The sequence below is a fragment of the Bombina bombina genome, chromosome 4, assembly GCF_027579735.1.
Source record: "Bombina bombina isolate aBomBom1 chromosome 4, aBomBom1.pri, whole genome shotgun sequence".
Classification (NCBI taxonomy): domain Eukaryota; kingdom Metazoa; phylum Chordata; class Amphibia; order Anura; family Bombinatoridae; genus Bombina; species Bombina bombina.
The window spans coordinates 101,608,216-101,626,626 of record NC_069502.1 but is presented as its reverse complement, the minus strand read 5'-3'; the positions used below and the strand labels follow the sequence as shown (position 1 = coordinate 101,626,626).

The 18,411-nt window shown below is 33.6% G+C and overlaps 1 protein-coding gene across 1 annotated transcript in view; it reads right to left on the bottom strand.

Annotated features, from left to right (window-relative positions):
• Positions 1–18,411, bottom strand: part of LOC128656929 (cysteine-rich secretory protein 2-like) — a 124,577-nt gene that overhangs the window by 14,790 nt on the left and 91,376 nt on the right. The window contains exon 6 of the mRNA XM_053711103.1: positions 3,200–3,288. Within this exon, the coding sequence (XP_053567078.1) occupies positions 3,200–3,288 (89 nt within the window). The remainder of the gene's footprint in view (positions 1–3,199; positions 3,289–18,411) is intronic.

Sequence of the window (18,411 nt, the reverse complement as noted above, 5' to 3'; positions counted from 1 at the left end):
ATAACACTATATAATACAAATTATTTAAAAAAAATATTGCATAAAAAAGTTATAAAGGCTTAAAAAGATATGAGATCTCAAGTAGAGAAAAAAAAAGGCAGGCAAAGGGCTTTAACATAAATGTATTTATATATACCTGTATGTTTATGTGTGTGTACATATGTATTTATGTATTTATATATTTACAGACATATATACATATAAACACATAAATTCATATGTATATACCTGTATGTATGTGTATATATATATATATATATATATATATATATATATATATATATATATATATATATGCAATGGAGCCCTTTGCAGTTAATTAGCAAGTAAAATCATATTTATGTAATATTCATATTTATTAAAGTGTTATACTGTGTATTTACTGTAAACTTTTCACATTTTAATGTTCTCCACATGTTCTAAGTATTTCTAAATAGATATTTCTATATACAATGTACTGTATATACAGTATGTGTGTGTGTATACACACACACACATATATATATATAAATATATATATATATATATATATATATATATATATATATATATATATATATATATATATATATATATATATATATAAATGTTTGTACCGTATGTAAAAATATTTTTTTTTATTTTTTTTATAAATCCAGTAAGTGCAGTTCTGTTGTGTGCTTTATATTTGTGTTAACTCAGCACCCTGGTAGTTGACCAATTGTATAGTAAGAGTTTAGATCTGAACTCTGGACTTTGATAAATATATAAACATTTATTTTACCCCAAAAACATTAGATGTATAGAAATATAGATTTATGAATAAATAGAACATATTCTGATATGTGAAGAGCATTGCAATGTGAAATATTCATATTTTCTTGTCAGGTTAGCACACTTAAGAAAATTCCATTGGGTTTGCACGTGAGTAAGGTGTTAGTTTTTTTTTTTCATTTCTCTTGCTCCATTAAAGTCTGTGGGGGAATATGTTAATGTGGTCACAATATTCGAAGTTCGGCTTTTTGCACAAGTTGAGTTAACCTGTGACCAAAAATGTTTTACTTTCAACTTGTAATACGCGCACAAAAAGAGGTGTCATCCAGTGGAGTTAACACGTGAGCTGGAGCGATAAATAGAGCTCCACTCGTAATCTACCCTATGTTGGCAAAGAATGCAGTGGGATTTGCTGTATTGTATTATGTCATTCTTTGTAAGCCCCACTTCTGGGGTTAGTTTGCTGTGAATCAATCTTTGTCTCAGCTTTGGTAATTATTTAAACGCTAGTTGGCTAGATTGCAAGTAACATGCAAACATTTGTGCACAAGTGGAATATGGTATAAGGCCATGTAGTTTTGACTGCAGCCCTTTGCAGTCAAATACATGGCCATAAAATATATATATTGTATATGTTTGTGTCTAATTAATCATTATATAGTAATAATTAAAGGGACACTGAACCCAAATTTTTTCTTTTGTGATTCAGATAGAGCATGAATTTGTAAGCAACTTTCTAATTTACTCCTATTATCAAATTTTCTTTATTCTCTTGGTATCTTTATTTGAAATGCAAGAATCTAAGTTTAGATGCTGGCCCATTTTGGTGAAAAACCTGGGTTGTCCTTGCTGATTGGTGGAAAAAATCCATCCACCAATCAAAAAGTGCTGTCCAGAGTTCTTAACCCAAAAAAGCTTAGATGGCTTTTATTTAAAATAAAGATAGCAAGAGAACGAAGAAAATTGATAATAGAAGTAAATTAGAAAGTTGCTTAAAATTGCATGCTCTATCTGAATCACAAAGGAAAAAAATTTGGTTCAGTGTCCCTGTAAAATTTTGTTTTACTAGTTGTATAGATATACAGATATATAAATATATTTTACAATAAAATTATCAGATATATAGATATATATATATTTAATAATCAAAATTAAAAAAATGATATGTGAAGAACATTGAAATGTGAAATATGTGTAACAAGCTTTGAGTTTTGCACTTTAGGACTAACACTTTGTCAGGTTAGCGCACATGAAAAATTAGTTATCTTAAAGCGTGTTATGTAAATATTAAATATAAAAATATTAATAATAATTATTATAGATACTTTAAAAATATATATATAAATATTAAATATAAATATTATATTATTAAAGATACTGAAATATATATATATATATATATATATATATATATCATATGGATAATTGGTCTAAAAGGTCTTTTTTTAAATATAAGTATAAACAACTAAGCAGAGTGAAACATTATGTTAAGATTTTGCAATATCTTGATTTACATCGACATAAGATGAAGCCAAGTGTAGGCTAATTTATAATGATGAAGGATAATGTTGTAAATATTATTTGGATATAATGTAAATCACAATGTGTTTCCTAAATCACTGATAATGACACACATATGATGAATATGACACTTATGTTTATAAACACAATGTGGTTTCTACGACAAGCTTTGGTGGTTTAACTGATGAGGGGGTTGGATCTATCTGATTTGGTTTGTTATAAAATGTTTGTCACAACACTGTTAATTTGTCTTAGGAAAGGGAACTGTATCCCTGAGAAGTCACATAGTAAATTAACTAAAAAGAACCATTGAGTGCAGCCTGTTTTTGAATTGATATTTGCTAGCACCCTGGCGGGAGCACTTCATAACCACTTATATTAATATATATATATATATATATATATATATATATATATATATATATATATATATATAGATATAGATATCAAAATAACAAGAGTATTGCATTGAGCAATGATACTTTTTTATTGGACTAACTATACATTTATAAGTTGACAAGCTTTCGGAAGAGTTCCTTCCTTTATCAAGTCTGAAGCAATACTCTGTATTTGTATATATATATATATATATATATATATATATATATATTTGTATATGTATATATATAATACTCTTGTTATTTTGATATCTATATCTATCTATCTATCTATCTATCTATATATATATATATATATATATATATATATACAGTATATATTTCTATATATTTTTGGTACCATACACCCCTCCTATCGGGATTAACCTAAATAGATTTTTATTTTTTTAAGAATATGGTGTGTGTGTATATATACTGTATGTGTATGTATTTGTGTGTGTATATATGGTGTTCAGTACTAGCAATAAGTAAATCATGTTTAAACACTAGAAGAAGAAAAATAACAGAAGATTATTTTATTTCCTTACTACATAATTTTCCATCGCAGGAACCTCGGCAGTCAGCACATGGTTTTCCTTTTTTGTACGGTTTATATAACCTCCTCATATCATTTCCACTAGAATAAAAAATGAAGGAAATTATGCATAAATGATCTTATGATATTAACACTTACCAATTTTTCAATGTAATTAATTTAATCTTGAGTAACCTTAATATTATTATTATTATTTGCAGTAGTAGTAGTATTGTTGATTCAATACAGCATACATTACTTATGAGGAACAATGATAATAGTCCAAGGCTATGACAGAATGTTGTATGAATATAGGAAGGTGACGTTTAGTCTTGTAATAACATAATATGTAGGATTTTAAGCTGACCCTCAATACAGAGTGATTGTATAAAACATCACAGAATATGAATGAATTAAGGGGTTGGGGTGCCAATGAAGAGGGAGTTTGTATGGCAATGCAATACTCGGAATGTTGATAGGTTGTTTTTGCAAAACGGGATATAATGTTTGAAAAAAAAAAATACTGTGTAAGTTAATAGAAATACAAAGAAGGTTTAATTTTTCTGCTAGATTAGATAATACTGTATATAGTACAATAAACTCAAGTATATGATCTGTCCTTCTCCCAAAACACTGTAAAGAACAAAGTCTCAAAATGTAGCCACATATTCCCATACTGTACAGAACTACATTTTGTATTTTCAACATTTAAAAAAAAAAAAAACACATAAGTTAAAAAAAAAAGCATATAGGTATTACAAGCATGTTTATAGTGAATAAGGGAGATTATCTACACATATGATTAACCACTAATATGTGTGGCCATGAGAGAGAGTGGAAAAAAAGTTTATTAAAAATTAACTTGTAGTAAATTAGAGTTCAATTAAGTGTCAACATTATTGAAAGCAACTGGTGAAAAAAAAGAGAAAAAGGCAAGAAATTAGGTTAGTGGGAGGGCAGAGAGGAGAACTGTATACAAGCAGTATGGGAGTGGGATGCATATGGTCAGGTATAGTTACAAAAGTATATCTGAAATTGGTTTTCTTTTCACTTATTGTATATTTAATATATTCATAAAACCCCAAATATTTCTTTCATGATTCATATAGAACATGTCATTTTAAACAACCTTCTAATGTGCTTGTATTATCAAACTTTATTTGTACTTTTAATATCTTTTGTTAAAAATGAGAGACTCAGGAGAGTGCTTGTGTCTGTAGCATTCTATCGCCTAGATTTAGAGTTTTGTCGGTAAAGATCCGCGTAGCTAACGCTGCTTTTTTTCCCAGTGTACCCTTAAGACAACGCTGGTATTGAGAGTTGTCTGAGTGGCTGCGTTAGGCTCAGAAAAGGGAGCGTTGAGCAGAATTTACCTTCCCTTCAATTCTCAATACCAGCGTTGCCTACGGTAGCGGTAAGCTGGAAAAACGTGCTCATGCACGATATCCCCATAGGATACAATGGGGCTGAGCTGGCTTGAAAAAAACCTAACACCTGCAAAAAAGCAGCGTTCAGCTCCTAGCGCAGCCCCATTGTTTCCTTTGGGGAAACACTCTCTAAGTCTGCACCTAACACCCTAACATGAACCCCGAGTCTAAACACCCCTAACCTTACACTTATTAACCCCTAATCTGCCACCCCCGCTATCGCTGACACCTGCATTATATTATTAACCCCTAATCTTCTACTCCGGACACCGCCGCAACCTACATTATCCCTATGAACCACTAATCTGCTGCCCCTAACATCGCTGACACCTATATTATATTTATTACTCCCTAATCTGCCCCCCCCCCATGTCGCCGCTACCTTAACTACACTTATTAACCCCTAATCTGCCGACCGGACCTTGCCGCCACTATAATAAATGTATTAACCCCTAAACCTCCGCACTCCCGCCTCGCAAACACTATAATAAATTGTATTAACCCCTAATTTGCCCTCCCTAACATTGTCGCCACCTACCTACAATTATTAATCCCTAATCTCCCGCCCGCAACGTCTCCGCTACTATAATAAAGTTATTAACCCCTAAACCTAAGTCTAACCCTAACACCCCCCTAAGTTAAATATAATTTTAATTAAACGAAATAATATTTCTCTTATTAAATAAATTATTCCTATTTAAAACTAAATACTTACCTATCAAATAAACCCTAATATAGCTACAATATATCTAATAATTACATTGTAGCTATTTTATGATTTATATTTATTTTACAGGCAACTTTGTATTTATTTTAACTAGGTACAATAGCTATTAAATATTTAATAACTATTTAATAGCTACCTAGTTAAAATAAGTTAAAAATTACCTGTAAAATAAATCATAACCTAAGTTACAAATACACCTAACACTACACTATCATTAAATTAATTAAATTTAAAAAAAAAAAACTACAATTAGCTAAACTAAAACACAATTAAATAAACTAATCTATAATACAAAAAAAACAAAACACTAAATTACAAAAAAATAAAAAAAATACAAGAAGTTTAAACTAATTACACCTAATCTAAGCCCCCTAATAAAATAAAAAATCCCCCCAAAATAAAATAATGCCCTACCCTATTCTAAATTACAAAAGTAATCAGTTCTTTTACCACCCCTTAAAAGGGCTTTTTGCGGGACATTGCCCCAAAGTAATCAACTCTTTTACTTGTAAAAAAAAAAATACAACCCCCCCAACATTAAAACCCACCACCCACATACCCTTACTCTAACCCACCCAAACCCCCCTTAAAAAAACCTAACACTAACCCCCTGAAGATCTCATTACCTTGAGTCGTCTTCACCCAACCGGGCCGAAATCTTCATCCAAGGTGCGCAGAGAAGGTCCTTCATCCGGTAGAAGTCTTCATCCAGGCAGCGTCTTCAATCTTTATCCATCCGGAGCGGAGTGGAGCCATTTTCAAAGGAGCCGACACAAAGCCATCCTCTTCAACCAACGACTGAACGACGAATGAAGGTTCCTTTAAGGGACGTCATCCAAGACGGCGTCCCTTCATTTCCGATTGGCTGATAGGATTCTATCAGCCAATCAGAATCAAGGTAGGAAAAATCTGATTGGCTGATTCAATCAGCCAATCAGATTGTAGTTCAATCCGATTGGCTGATGCAATCAGCCAATCATATTGAGCTCGTATTCTATTGGCTGATTGGAACAGACAATCATCCAACTATGATAGAAATTATTATCATCCCAACAGTGGACAATTTTTTAATTATAATAGGAACTCTAATTATTTGAATACTAATAATTATGGACATTTTAACAATAGGGGAACTGAAAACTGGAGATATAAATAATATAACAATGGGAACTACTCAAATACAAGCCATCAGTAAACAAGTAAACCCTAGAGGTAACACTGGAAATATATATATATATATATATATATATATATATATATATATACACCTGACAAATCAGAAGTATATACTACAAATAGATTTGAAGTACTATCAGAAACAAGACCAAGTACATCAGGTGGGCAAAAATCTAAAGAAAAACTAAACACATTAATGATAGACAAAAATATTTTTTTAGAATTAGGACCAACAACAAATACAAAACAACTACCCCAAAGGGAAAGAAGAAAAAGAAGGGCCTCAGAAAGAGAGGAAAGAGAGGAGGGTGTAGTAGAAACAAAAAAGACCAACGTATTGCAAATAGTAACATAATAAGTAATAAAGGGATTTACAAGTTAAGTAAAAAGACCCTAACCAAGTTACAAGAAGAATTGTTGAGTAAAGGCCTAACATTTGCACCAACTGCAAAATTAGACAAATTCGGTACATATATCGATGCCCATAAATTTATAAGCAAATTAATTGTCAAAAGATGGTTTCTAAGAAAAGGACCAGAGTTGAATTATCAACAATATGATCAAAGTAATGATAAATACATTCATACAAACCTCAGACAAAAATCAAATTTTTATATGAAATATGATAAAGGATCCTTTATTGAAACTTTTGAAAAATTTGTCCTGAAAGATATTGAAAATTTACAAAAAACAAAAATTGATAAAATTAACAGTAATTTATCTAAGAATATGTTAAAAACAATAAATGAATTGGAACAAGATGAAGAATTAATAATAAAACCTGTGGACAAAGGAGGTGGGATTGTTATACTCGATAAGGAGCAATATATAAAAATGTCAAGATATCTTATATGATAATAATACATATAAAAAATGAAATAATAACCCTACTACAGAATATACCAAAGAGTTGAAGACTCTATTAGAATCATGAAAAACAAAAGGAATAGTGATGTCGCGAACATAAAAATTTGGGTTCGCGAACTGCGAGTGCGAACTCCCGCAAAAGTTCGCGAACCGTCGAACCGGGCGGAACGCCATTGACTTCAATGGGCAGGCAAATTTTAAAACCCACAGGGACTCTTTCTGGCCACAATAGTGATGGGAAAGTTGTTTCAAGGGGACTAACACCTGGACTGTGGCGTGCCGGAGGGGGATCCATGGCAAAACTCCCATGGAAAATTACATAGTTGATGCAGAGTCTGGTTTTAATCCATAAAGGGCATAAATCACCTAACATTCCTAAATTGTTTGGAATAACATGCTTTAAAACATCAGGTATGATGTTGTATCGATCAGGTAGTGTAAGGGTTACGCCTGCTTCACAGTGACAGACCAAACTCCCGCAGCAGGTACAACATCATCATCATCACACCGTACATCCATGTGTGTAATGCTGCCTGACTGAGACATATCCTTGTTATCTACATCCTCTGGCAATAATGGTTGCGCATCACTCATTTCTTCCAACTGATGTGTAAATAACTCCTCTTACAGATCAAGTGAAGTGGCTGTGGTGCTAGTGTTGGTGGTGGCGGCAGGCGGGCGAGTGGTAACTTGAGAGTTGCCCGAAGCTAAGCTGGAGGAGGATGGTGCGTCAAGGTTCCGAGCGGAAGCTGTAGAAGATTGGGTATCCTGTGTTAGCCAGTCAACTATGTCCTCAGAACTTTTCGAGTTCTGGGTACGTGGCCTCTATACACTGGGCATTATTCTAGGGCCAAAAGGGAATCACAGCACCATGACCACGACGGCCCCTGCGGGGTGGCCTGCCTCTGCCTGTCATTTTTTTTTCCGATTTGTGGTACTATGCGTGCAAGCTACTGTGACAAAAGATATGAGTGGCACTGTGCACTGGCAGAAGTTGGCAGAGTAGACGCTGTAGGCCTGACACACACGCTTGCAGACAACTAACTGCTATTCAATCTATTACAGTCAAAATTGAATTTTTTTTAATGTACACTACTGTTACACCAGATATGAGTTGCACTGGTATGACACTGTGCCCTAGCAGGCCCTGAAAAATCTGTTACACATCTACAACCACCAAAAAACAACCATGCTAAATAGTTTCTAAATTTTGTCCTGAGTTTAGAAATACCCAATGTTAACATGTTCTTTGCTTTTTTTGCAAGTTATAGGGAAATAAATACAAGAAGCACTTTGCTATTTCAAAACCACTTTTTTTCAAAATGAGCGCTAGTTACATTGGAACCCTGATATCTGTTAGGAATACCTGAATATCCCTTGACATGTATATATTTTTTTTAGAAGACATCCCAAAGTATTGATCTAGGCCCATTTTGGTATATTTCATGCTACCATTTCACCGCCAAATGCGATCAAATAAAAAAAACTGGTCACTTTTTCACAAACTTTAGGTTTCTCACTGAAATTATTTACAAACAACTTATGCAATTATGGCATAAATGGTTGTAAATGCTTCTCTGGGATCCCCTTTGTTCAGAAATAGCAGACATATATGACTTTGGCATTGCTCTCTGATAATTAGAAGGCTGCTAAATGCTGCGCATCACACGTGTAATATGACTAGCAGTGAAGGGGTTAATTAGGTAGTTTGTAGGGAGCTTGCAGGGTTAATTTTAGCTTTAGTGTAGAGATCAGCCTCCCACCTGACACATCAGACCCCCTGATCCCTCCCAAACAGCTTCCTCCCCCACCCCACAATTGTTCCCGCCATCTTAAGTACTGACAGAAAGTCTGCCAGTACTAAAATAAAAGGTTTTGTAATTTATTTATTTTTTTTAGCATATTTACATATGCTGTGGTGTAGCATCCCCCCTTAGCCCCCAACCTCCCTGATCCCCCCCAAAACAGCTCTCTAACCCTCCCCATCTGCCTTATTGGCGGCCATCTTGGGTACTGGCAGCTGTCTGCCAGTACCCAATTTGCAAAAAAATGTAGTTTTTTCTGTTTTTATTTTTTTTTCTGTAGTATAGCTTCCCCCCCCACAGACCAACCCCCACCACCTGCCTGATCTTTTTTTTTAATCTTTATTCCTTTTTTAAAAAAAATTTACACCAACTTTTTCTGTAGTGTAGCGGTTCTCACCCGCTCCCTCCCTGTGCACGCGCCCGCCCCCGCCCTCCCGGACATCTCCGCCCACGATCCTGCCCCCCTCCACTGACTGCTATTATTTCACAGTCATATTTCTAGTGTTTTTTTAACCCCTTAAGGACCAAGGCCATTTTTCAATGTTTTTCCCTTAAGGACCAGGGCTATTTTTACATTTCTGCGGTGTTTGTGTTTAGCTGTAATTTTCCTCTTACTCATTTACTGTACCCACACATATTATATACCGTTTTTCTCGCCACTAAATGGACTTTCTAAAGATATTTTTATTTTCATCATATCTGATAATTTATTATTAAAAATATTATAAAATATGAGGAAAAAAATTGAAAAAAACTCACTTTTTCTAACTTTGACCCCCAAAATATGTTACACATCTACAACCACCAAAAAACAACCATGCTAAATAGTTTCTAAATTTTGTCCTGAGTTTAGAAATTCCCAATGTTAACATGTTCTTTGCTTTTTTTGCAAGTTATAGGGAAATAAATACAAGAAGCACTTTGCTATTTCAAAACCACTTTTTTTCAAAATGAGCGCTAGTTAAATTGGAACCCTGATATCTGTCAGGAATACCTGAATATCCCTTGACATGTATATTTTTTTTTAGAAGACATCCCAAAGTATTGATCTAGGCCCATTTTGGCATATTTCATGCCACCATTTCACTGCCAAATGCGATCAAATAAAAAAAAAATTGTTCACTTTTTCACAAACTTTAGGTTTCTCACAGAAATTATTTACAAACAACTTATGCAATTATGGCATAAATGGTTGTAAATGCTTCTCTGGGATCCCCTTTATTCAGAAATAGCAGACTTATATGGCTTTGGCGTTGCTTTTTGGTAATTAGAAGGCTGCTAAATGCCACTGCGCACCACATGTGTTTTATGCCCAGCAGTGAAAGGGTTAATTAGGGAGCATGTAGGGAGCTTGTAGAGTTAATTTTAGCTTAAGTGTAGTGTAGTAGACAGCCCAAAGTATTGATCTAGGCCAATTTTGGTATATTTCATGCCACCATTTCACCGCCAAATGCGATCAAATAAAAAAAAAAAATTACATTTTTCACAATTTTAGGTTTCTCACTGAAATCATTTACAAACAGCTTGTGCAATTATGGCATAAATGGTTGTAAATGCTTCTCTGGGATCCCCTTTGTTCAGAAATAGCAGACATATATGACTTTGGCGTTGCTTTCTGGCAATTAGAAGGCCGCTAAATGTTGCTGCGCATCACACGTGTATTATGGTTAGCAGTGAAGGGGTTAATTAGGTAGTTTGTAGGGAGCTTGCAGGGTTAATTATAGCTTTAGTGTAGAGATCAGCCTCCCAACTGACACATCAGACCCCCTGATCCCTCCCAAACAGCTCCCTTCCCTCCCCCACCCCACAATTGTCCCCGCCATCTTAAGTACTGGCAGAAAGTCTGCCAGTACTAAAATAAAAGGTTTGTTTTTTTTAAATTGTTTTTATTTTTTTAGCATATTTACATATGCTGTGGTGTAGCATCCCCCCTTAGCCCCTAACCTCCCTGATCCCCCCCAAAACAGCTCTCTAACCCTCCCCATCTGCCTTATTGGCGGCCAGTCAAAAAAGTGTTGTTTTTTTTAAATCTACACTACTGTTACACCAGATATGAGTGGTGGCACTGGGCAAGTGTGCACAGTATACGCTATGAGCCTGACACACACGCTGGCAGGCAGGCAACTGCAATTAGATTACACAGGAAAAAAAAAAAAGCAGACTGATGTTCTAGCCCTAAAAAGGGCTTTTTGGGGTGCTGTCCTTACAGCAGAGATCAGATGAGTCCTTCAGGACTGTAGTGGAATACAATAGCCTAGCTATCAATTTCCCTATTAAATCAGCAGCAGCCACACTTTCCCTCCTCTCACTAAGAATGCAGCTTCCAAATGAATCTAAAATGGATGCTGTGCAGGAGGTGGGAGGGTCTGGGAGGGAGTGTCTGCTGCTGATTGGCTGTAATGTGTCTGCTGACTGTGAGGTAAAGGGTCAAAGTTTACTCAATGATGAAGAATAGGGGGCGGATCGAACATCGCATATGTTCGCCCGCCGCGACGAACGCAAACATGCTATGTTCGCCGGTAACTATTCGCCGGCGAACTATTCGGGACATCACTAAAAGGGAATTCTTACAGAAAAAGAGAGTAGATATTTATCAATACAGTATCCTAGAATACTATTACTATACTGTTTGCCTAAGATTCATAAATGTATCACAAACCCCCCTGGAAGGCCAATTATTTTGAGCATTGGTTTAACAACGGCAAACTTTTCTGAATACATTGATTTATTCCTACAAAAACATGTAAAACCATTACCATCTTACCAAAAGGACTCCACCGATGTACTTAATTTAATTAATAATCTTAATTGGAAGGAAGAATACATGCTTATAACATGTGATGTTGCCTCACTATACACGAAGATGGCATTCAGGCCACTAAGAATTATTTAGAACAAGATGAAATGATAAGCCGTGAGCAAAAATGATTTATTTTGGAATGCATTACATTTATTTTACATCACAATTATTTTTACTTTATGGGAGAGTTTTATAATCAAGAACAGGGTAACGCTATGGGGACCAGGTTTACCCCCAGTTATGCAAATTTATTTATGAGCTTATGGGAACAAGAGTTTATCTCCAATTGCACAATGGGGACAAACCTGGTCACCTATAAGCAGTACATAGATGATATTCTAATGATTTCTCAGGGTAGTGAGAGTAGTTTCAATGAATGTTTTGCATCTATGAACAATAATTCCAAAAACTTGAAATTTACCTGCAAAAAAAGTAATTCTATTATACATTTTTTAGATCTAGAAATATTTGTCAAGGATAATAAACTGCATTCTAGGACATATTTTAAGCAAGTAGATGACAATAATTACATCCACCAACAAAGCTGTCACCAATTTATGGAAAAAGAATATCCCTAAGGGTCAGTTTATCAGAATAAAGAAAAAAATTAGCAACACCCTAGATTATGATGCCCAATCAAAGATTTTAGTAGATACATTTGTAAATAGAGGATACAGAGAAAAAGAATTAGAAACAGTTAAAAATGAGGTTCGTATTTATAAAAGAGAAAATATTTTAAATAAAAAGATGAAAGAAAAAAACGAATAACGACTGTTTCTTTGTGCCTTGTATTACCTCTTTTAGTGGAAATAAACATGTTATCGAAAAAAAATGTATTAAAAAGTGATGATATGATAGGTCACCTTCTATCGAATAAACCCCAAATAGTTTACAAGAGAGCAAGGAATTTAAAAACTAGACTGGCCCCTACTGACTTAAAGAAAAAAGAGACAGGTATAGGCACTGGCCTATGGGGAAAAGCACTAAAAGGTTTTTTTTTCCATGCCATGAGTTCAAGTCATGTAAACATGCTATGAAAAAGAAAGAAGTGAAATCATATAATACAGGATACATTTTTAAGATCAATCAAATGCTCAAATGCACAGATAAAAATGTTATTTATTTAATAGAGTGCAAATGTGGTGTTCAATACCTGGGGGAATCAGAAAGACCCCTACGTGATAGGATAAGAGAACACATCCTATCAATTGAACACCACGATAAAGAGAGAAACAAAGATTTACCTGTCCCCAAGCACTTTTTTAATTGTAATGGAGCAAATTTAAAGCACTTAAAATTTATGGGTATCGATAAATGTTCATATCCTTGGAGAGGAGGTAATTTGCACAATGAAATTTTAAAAAGAGAAGGAAAATGGATATTTCAATTAGGAACTTTGAGCCCGAAGGGTCTTAATTCAGAGTTAGATTAAGGATGTCATCTTTTAGATTAGCTTTATTTATCATTGAATACTAATGATTATTAAGGTGTGTATATATATATATTTATTTTTATTTATATATATATTTGCCGCATCATACTGACACTTTATATTTTCAGCTTCAACATTAATTAATGTTTCTCCAGGAATATGGCAACTTGTTAGTATAGCCATCAATCCACTGTGTCTAACTTTATTTGCCAAAATATACTGGTGCAATGAAGTGTAGTAAAGCTACATATATTGTGAACAATATCTTGTGTGGGATAGTAGTCACTAATTGGATATTATTGAGACTATCTATCTTTTGCGTTGCATTGATTGCTATTTTTTACTAATATCTTGTGTTTTTCCTAATAACATCAATTAATGCCTTTCTAGTAAAACGGCAGAAGGTTAGCATTTTTACTAACTACCAATCTAATAGTCATCGGATAGCATTGAGTCCATTTGGTTTTGGACCAGCTATATTTCATAAATTATAATAATCCCTTGTGTTTTCACTTATATAATTAATTGTTTTTTTAGCAATATGGCAACATATCAGCATTTAAATTGACTAATATAATGGCCTTTAACAGATAGTACCCAGTCTATTTAGTTTTTTGAGTTGATTAGATTTGATTGATGTACTATGCAAATATTAGGTGTATCTATTTATAACACCAATTAAGGTTTAAAATAGCTTTCAATTTAAAAAGTCATCAACACTCAGTATTGAGACCATCTTGCTTAGGTGTCACTCTGACTGATATACCATAAGAATACCATGTGTTTTCATTCAACCAATATTGCTTCAGCAATGTGGTAGTGTGCTAGTACTCTAACCAGCTATCAATCTGTTAGGTCTAGCTTCATCTATAAAATATAGTGAGGCAATCGTAGTGAAAATTCATAATATTGAATACAGATGTTTCATATGTATTTGGGATTACATATTTTGTATTCATATATTTCCACTGTTGGAATGAAAGGTGATATTTAATTATTTAATTGTTTATCTATAGTGTTTAATTTTCTATTAATTGATGATTTTCATATACTAATCTATTCTATTACTTATTTGTACATCATGGATCAACAGGACACGGAGGGTTTTGTGTTTGAAGATCTCACAAAAACGCTCAATCCCTCAGCAGACACACTGCAATCATGGTTAAATGACGCAGAACATGATTTAGAGAGTCTATTTGTACAAATGGATAGTTTCAGAAAAACAAACATTAGGTTAGAAATGGACATCAAGACTTTTCTTATTTATCAACAAAGGGAACATATACCTAGGGGTCTTAGGATAAAAAAGTTCCCATCATTTCATGTTACATGCCTGAGTGGAATAAAGCACTTTCCACTTGTTCACAAACATCAATGACTATATTGATTAATTATAAAAAACAACAGAGATTGGCACTCATAAAACAAATGCAAGATTTGCAAGTAGAATTAAAACAGGTACAGATGGACCCTGAATTTAGTGTCTATGACACTCAGTTTAAAGGAAACATGCAAAAATTCCAAAGGGAACTTTGGGATTTTAAGTCGCAAAAAATTAATAGGGACAAAATGGATTATGATTCAGACAATGTATACTCATGGTCTCATAGGAGTTCAATTTCTAAAAGCAAAAAATTCAGATATAAAAAATCCAAACAAGACAAAAAGGCATCTTTCAGTGATACCGAATACGATTATGAAACCTAAGACAGTGACCTTATCGGTGATACACATGATACATCAGGTCAGCCATAAGTACTAAATACACCAAGCACTTCACTACACGGACAGTCAAAAAACGGATCAGGCCCACTTCACTCCATTTTAAAACCAATAATCCGAAAAGAACACGTAGAGTGGGCCAGAACAGACATCGCCGTAGACACAGAAAAAACAAAGAGATACCCGCAGAGGATAAGGAAGAAACAAACACACAGATATCTACAAAATATGTGATTAATTTGTCTGATTACACTCTTAGTCACGATGAGGAGAGGGTATTTTCACGAGGTCTTAGTTTTTCTCCATCTTGTCATTTTAATCTGTTTCAGACCACATTAGATCTCAACAAATTTGTGAGATTGCTTACTCTCAAAAAACATTTTTTGAAAGATGATTCTGAATCAGGGTCTTTTCAAGATGAAGAAAATATTTCTCCTATTGTGCCAAGAGATTATTTGGGGTGTAGTTTGACTTTTGAGGATAGATGTTGTATACAAGATATGGAGGATCTGCAATCAGCGGATAGAGACAATATTAGATATGGTCCATCTACACAGGATATAGATGTGTCTAGTTTAAAAACTAAGAGTACTTTTTATCCAGTTCAGACCAGATGTATTCTCTGGATATTTTTCAGCAAACTATAGAAAATCAACTAATTAAACTTGATTCTGAGCTAAGGACCACACCTATACCCTCTGAAACTGATAGCGGTATTAAGACCAATAGGTTTCATCACAATAAAAATAATTTTGCTGAGTCTGATAATAGGGCTCTTTAATAATTATCCTCCAATAAGAATCTTGTGTTTCGAGAATCAGACAAAGGAGGTAACCTAGTGATTTTAAACAGGCAAGATTATGTTTGTTAGGCCTCCCGTCAACTATCAGACACCAATACTTACTTTATTCTTACCACCAATCCTACTAGTATCTACAAGGATTTACTTGTGGGGATAGTGAGATATGGCAGGGACAATGGAATTATTACAGCCAATATGTCTGAATATTTCAATAAATATACCGAATATCACAAAGAAAAAAATGTGAAATAAATGTGATAACAAAAATCATAAAAGGAAAACCAAATAAAGTTCTGAATCAAGGATATGTCTGTGTCCTCTGGATGAGTTTTTCAGCTTGTTAGCATTCCTCAGTGAGATCCCATAAAAAAGGAAACAGAAAATTGCAACATAGTGTGAATCTGTAATGGCACTTTGAGGAAGTAGTTGTTTGTAACAAATGACTACTCACATTTGTTGGAGCTTTCCACTAAGCTCAAGGATATGCGCACTCCCACTTTATACTGATGGGAAAACAGTACACTAGGCAAAACTTGGATACAAATTTATTTTAAAATATATAAAAGCATCTCATAAGCCTTGATAACACCACAATGTAAGGGTACAAAAGCAGATATGCTGTAACAAATGCTTCAAATCGCCAAACTTGCAAAGAGTTAAATGGATCAGCAGGAGTGTGACCTCCGAAACCAAAACCTTTTTAGTAGCAAGACAATAGCGCTAAGCCCCCAGGTGTCCTGGCTAGTGTAGAGACACGATAAAACTCAATATAGAACAGTTCAGTTCCGATGTACGTTTCGCTGGTATGCTTTGTCAAGGAATGTTAGTGCGCATGTCCAAGAGTCCTTTTAAACAATCCATTGATGAGTTTCTGCCAGGTTTGTGGTTACAACCTCCATTTTGGAAGTTGGCATTTAGGTAATTTGTCATTAAACAACTAGTATGTTTTTCAACTTCTTTCAGTTTTATACATTTTGTTGATATATGCATAGATGTTAAGATGGATAACCAGAATTGGGAAATTATGCATTATAATGTTATAGCATTATACATATATGCAAAACTTCAAAAAACATAATCACATTGTGCCTGCAATTAGTGTCTATACTGATGATATATGTAGGTATTTGTTTTTTTTAACCCCTTAATGTGAAGGTATTAGTTATATCTTTTTTAGTTTAAGTGATGTTACTGACTATATGTCCTATGGACCATAATTAAACTACTAGCCTTATCATAAACCTAGTTGTGTCGCAATGTTTTCAAAAATAGATTTTATTTGTTAGCATGTAACATGTTTAAAAACATATATTGTACTTATGTGTGTTTGCGCTGAAAAGTTATGATAGGATGTTGAGGTTACTGTTTCTAACTATGTGTTTAATTTTACATTTGGGGTTCCAAATATTGAAAATAAGTTCGTGAAACATTCTAAAACTACCTAGCACTGATAATATAAGTGTGGACAAAGTAATAAAAAAAAAAAATAAAAAAAAAATTAAAAAAAAAAAAAAATTATAAAAGAAAAAAAAAATTAAAAAAAAAATTAAATTTTTTTTTTATTAAAATTAAAAAAATTATTAAAAATTATTAAAAAAAAAAAATGAAAAAAGACATATATAGATTTTTTTAGCCTTCGTAGCTGTACTTATAAATAACTTTCACAAAAAGTGATGGATTTCAAAATCGTTATTAAGACCATTGGGTATGAAGCTATCCATAATATGGATTCACTTCATTTCCAATTGTCCCAATCTATTCTGTGTGTCTCCTCCCTTCCAATTCTGTTCTAATTTCCTAATGCCCAGAAATTCCAAATCCTTTACATTTCTATTGTGCTTTTTATCAAAGTGAGACGATACTGTATGATTAGCATAACCCTTTTCAATATTATAAATATGCTCATTCATCCTAATTTTTAGAAGTCTAGAGGTACGCCCTATATAGATTAAATTGCATGAGCATCGTAACATGTAAATTACGTTTTTGCTATTGCAAGTAATAAATTGATCTATACTGTACTCCCTTTTGTTATCTCCAGAAATTTTTTTTTACAGAATTTTGGAGTTCTTTTCATAAATTTGCAAGCATTGCAGAATTGACACTTTCTAAAACCCATTTCAGATGGTAGCAACCAATTTTTTACTTTGCTGTTGTCTACTTCTTTAATACATTGGGATAGTTGAAACTTAAGATTGGGAACCTTTCTAAAAATTATGTTAGGTCCATCGCCTAAAAATTCATTTAATGCTGCATCTCTTGTGAGAATTCCCCAGTGTTTTTGTATGATGTTCCTAAGTTCTCCACTCTGAGTGCTATGTTGGAAGATAAGTCTATTTGCTAGTTTATCATCAGTGAATTTCTTATTTTTGATTTTATATTTTAATAAATCTGACCTGTCCATGTTGGTTACTTCTATTTTTTCATCTAGAAAATTAGCTGGATAATTTTTCTCTAAAAAATG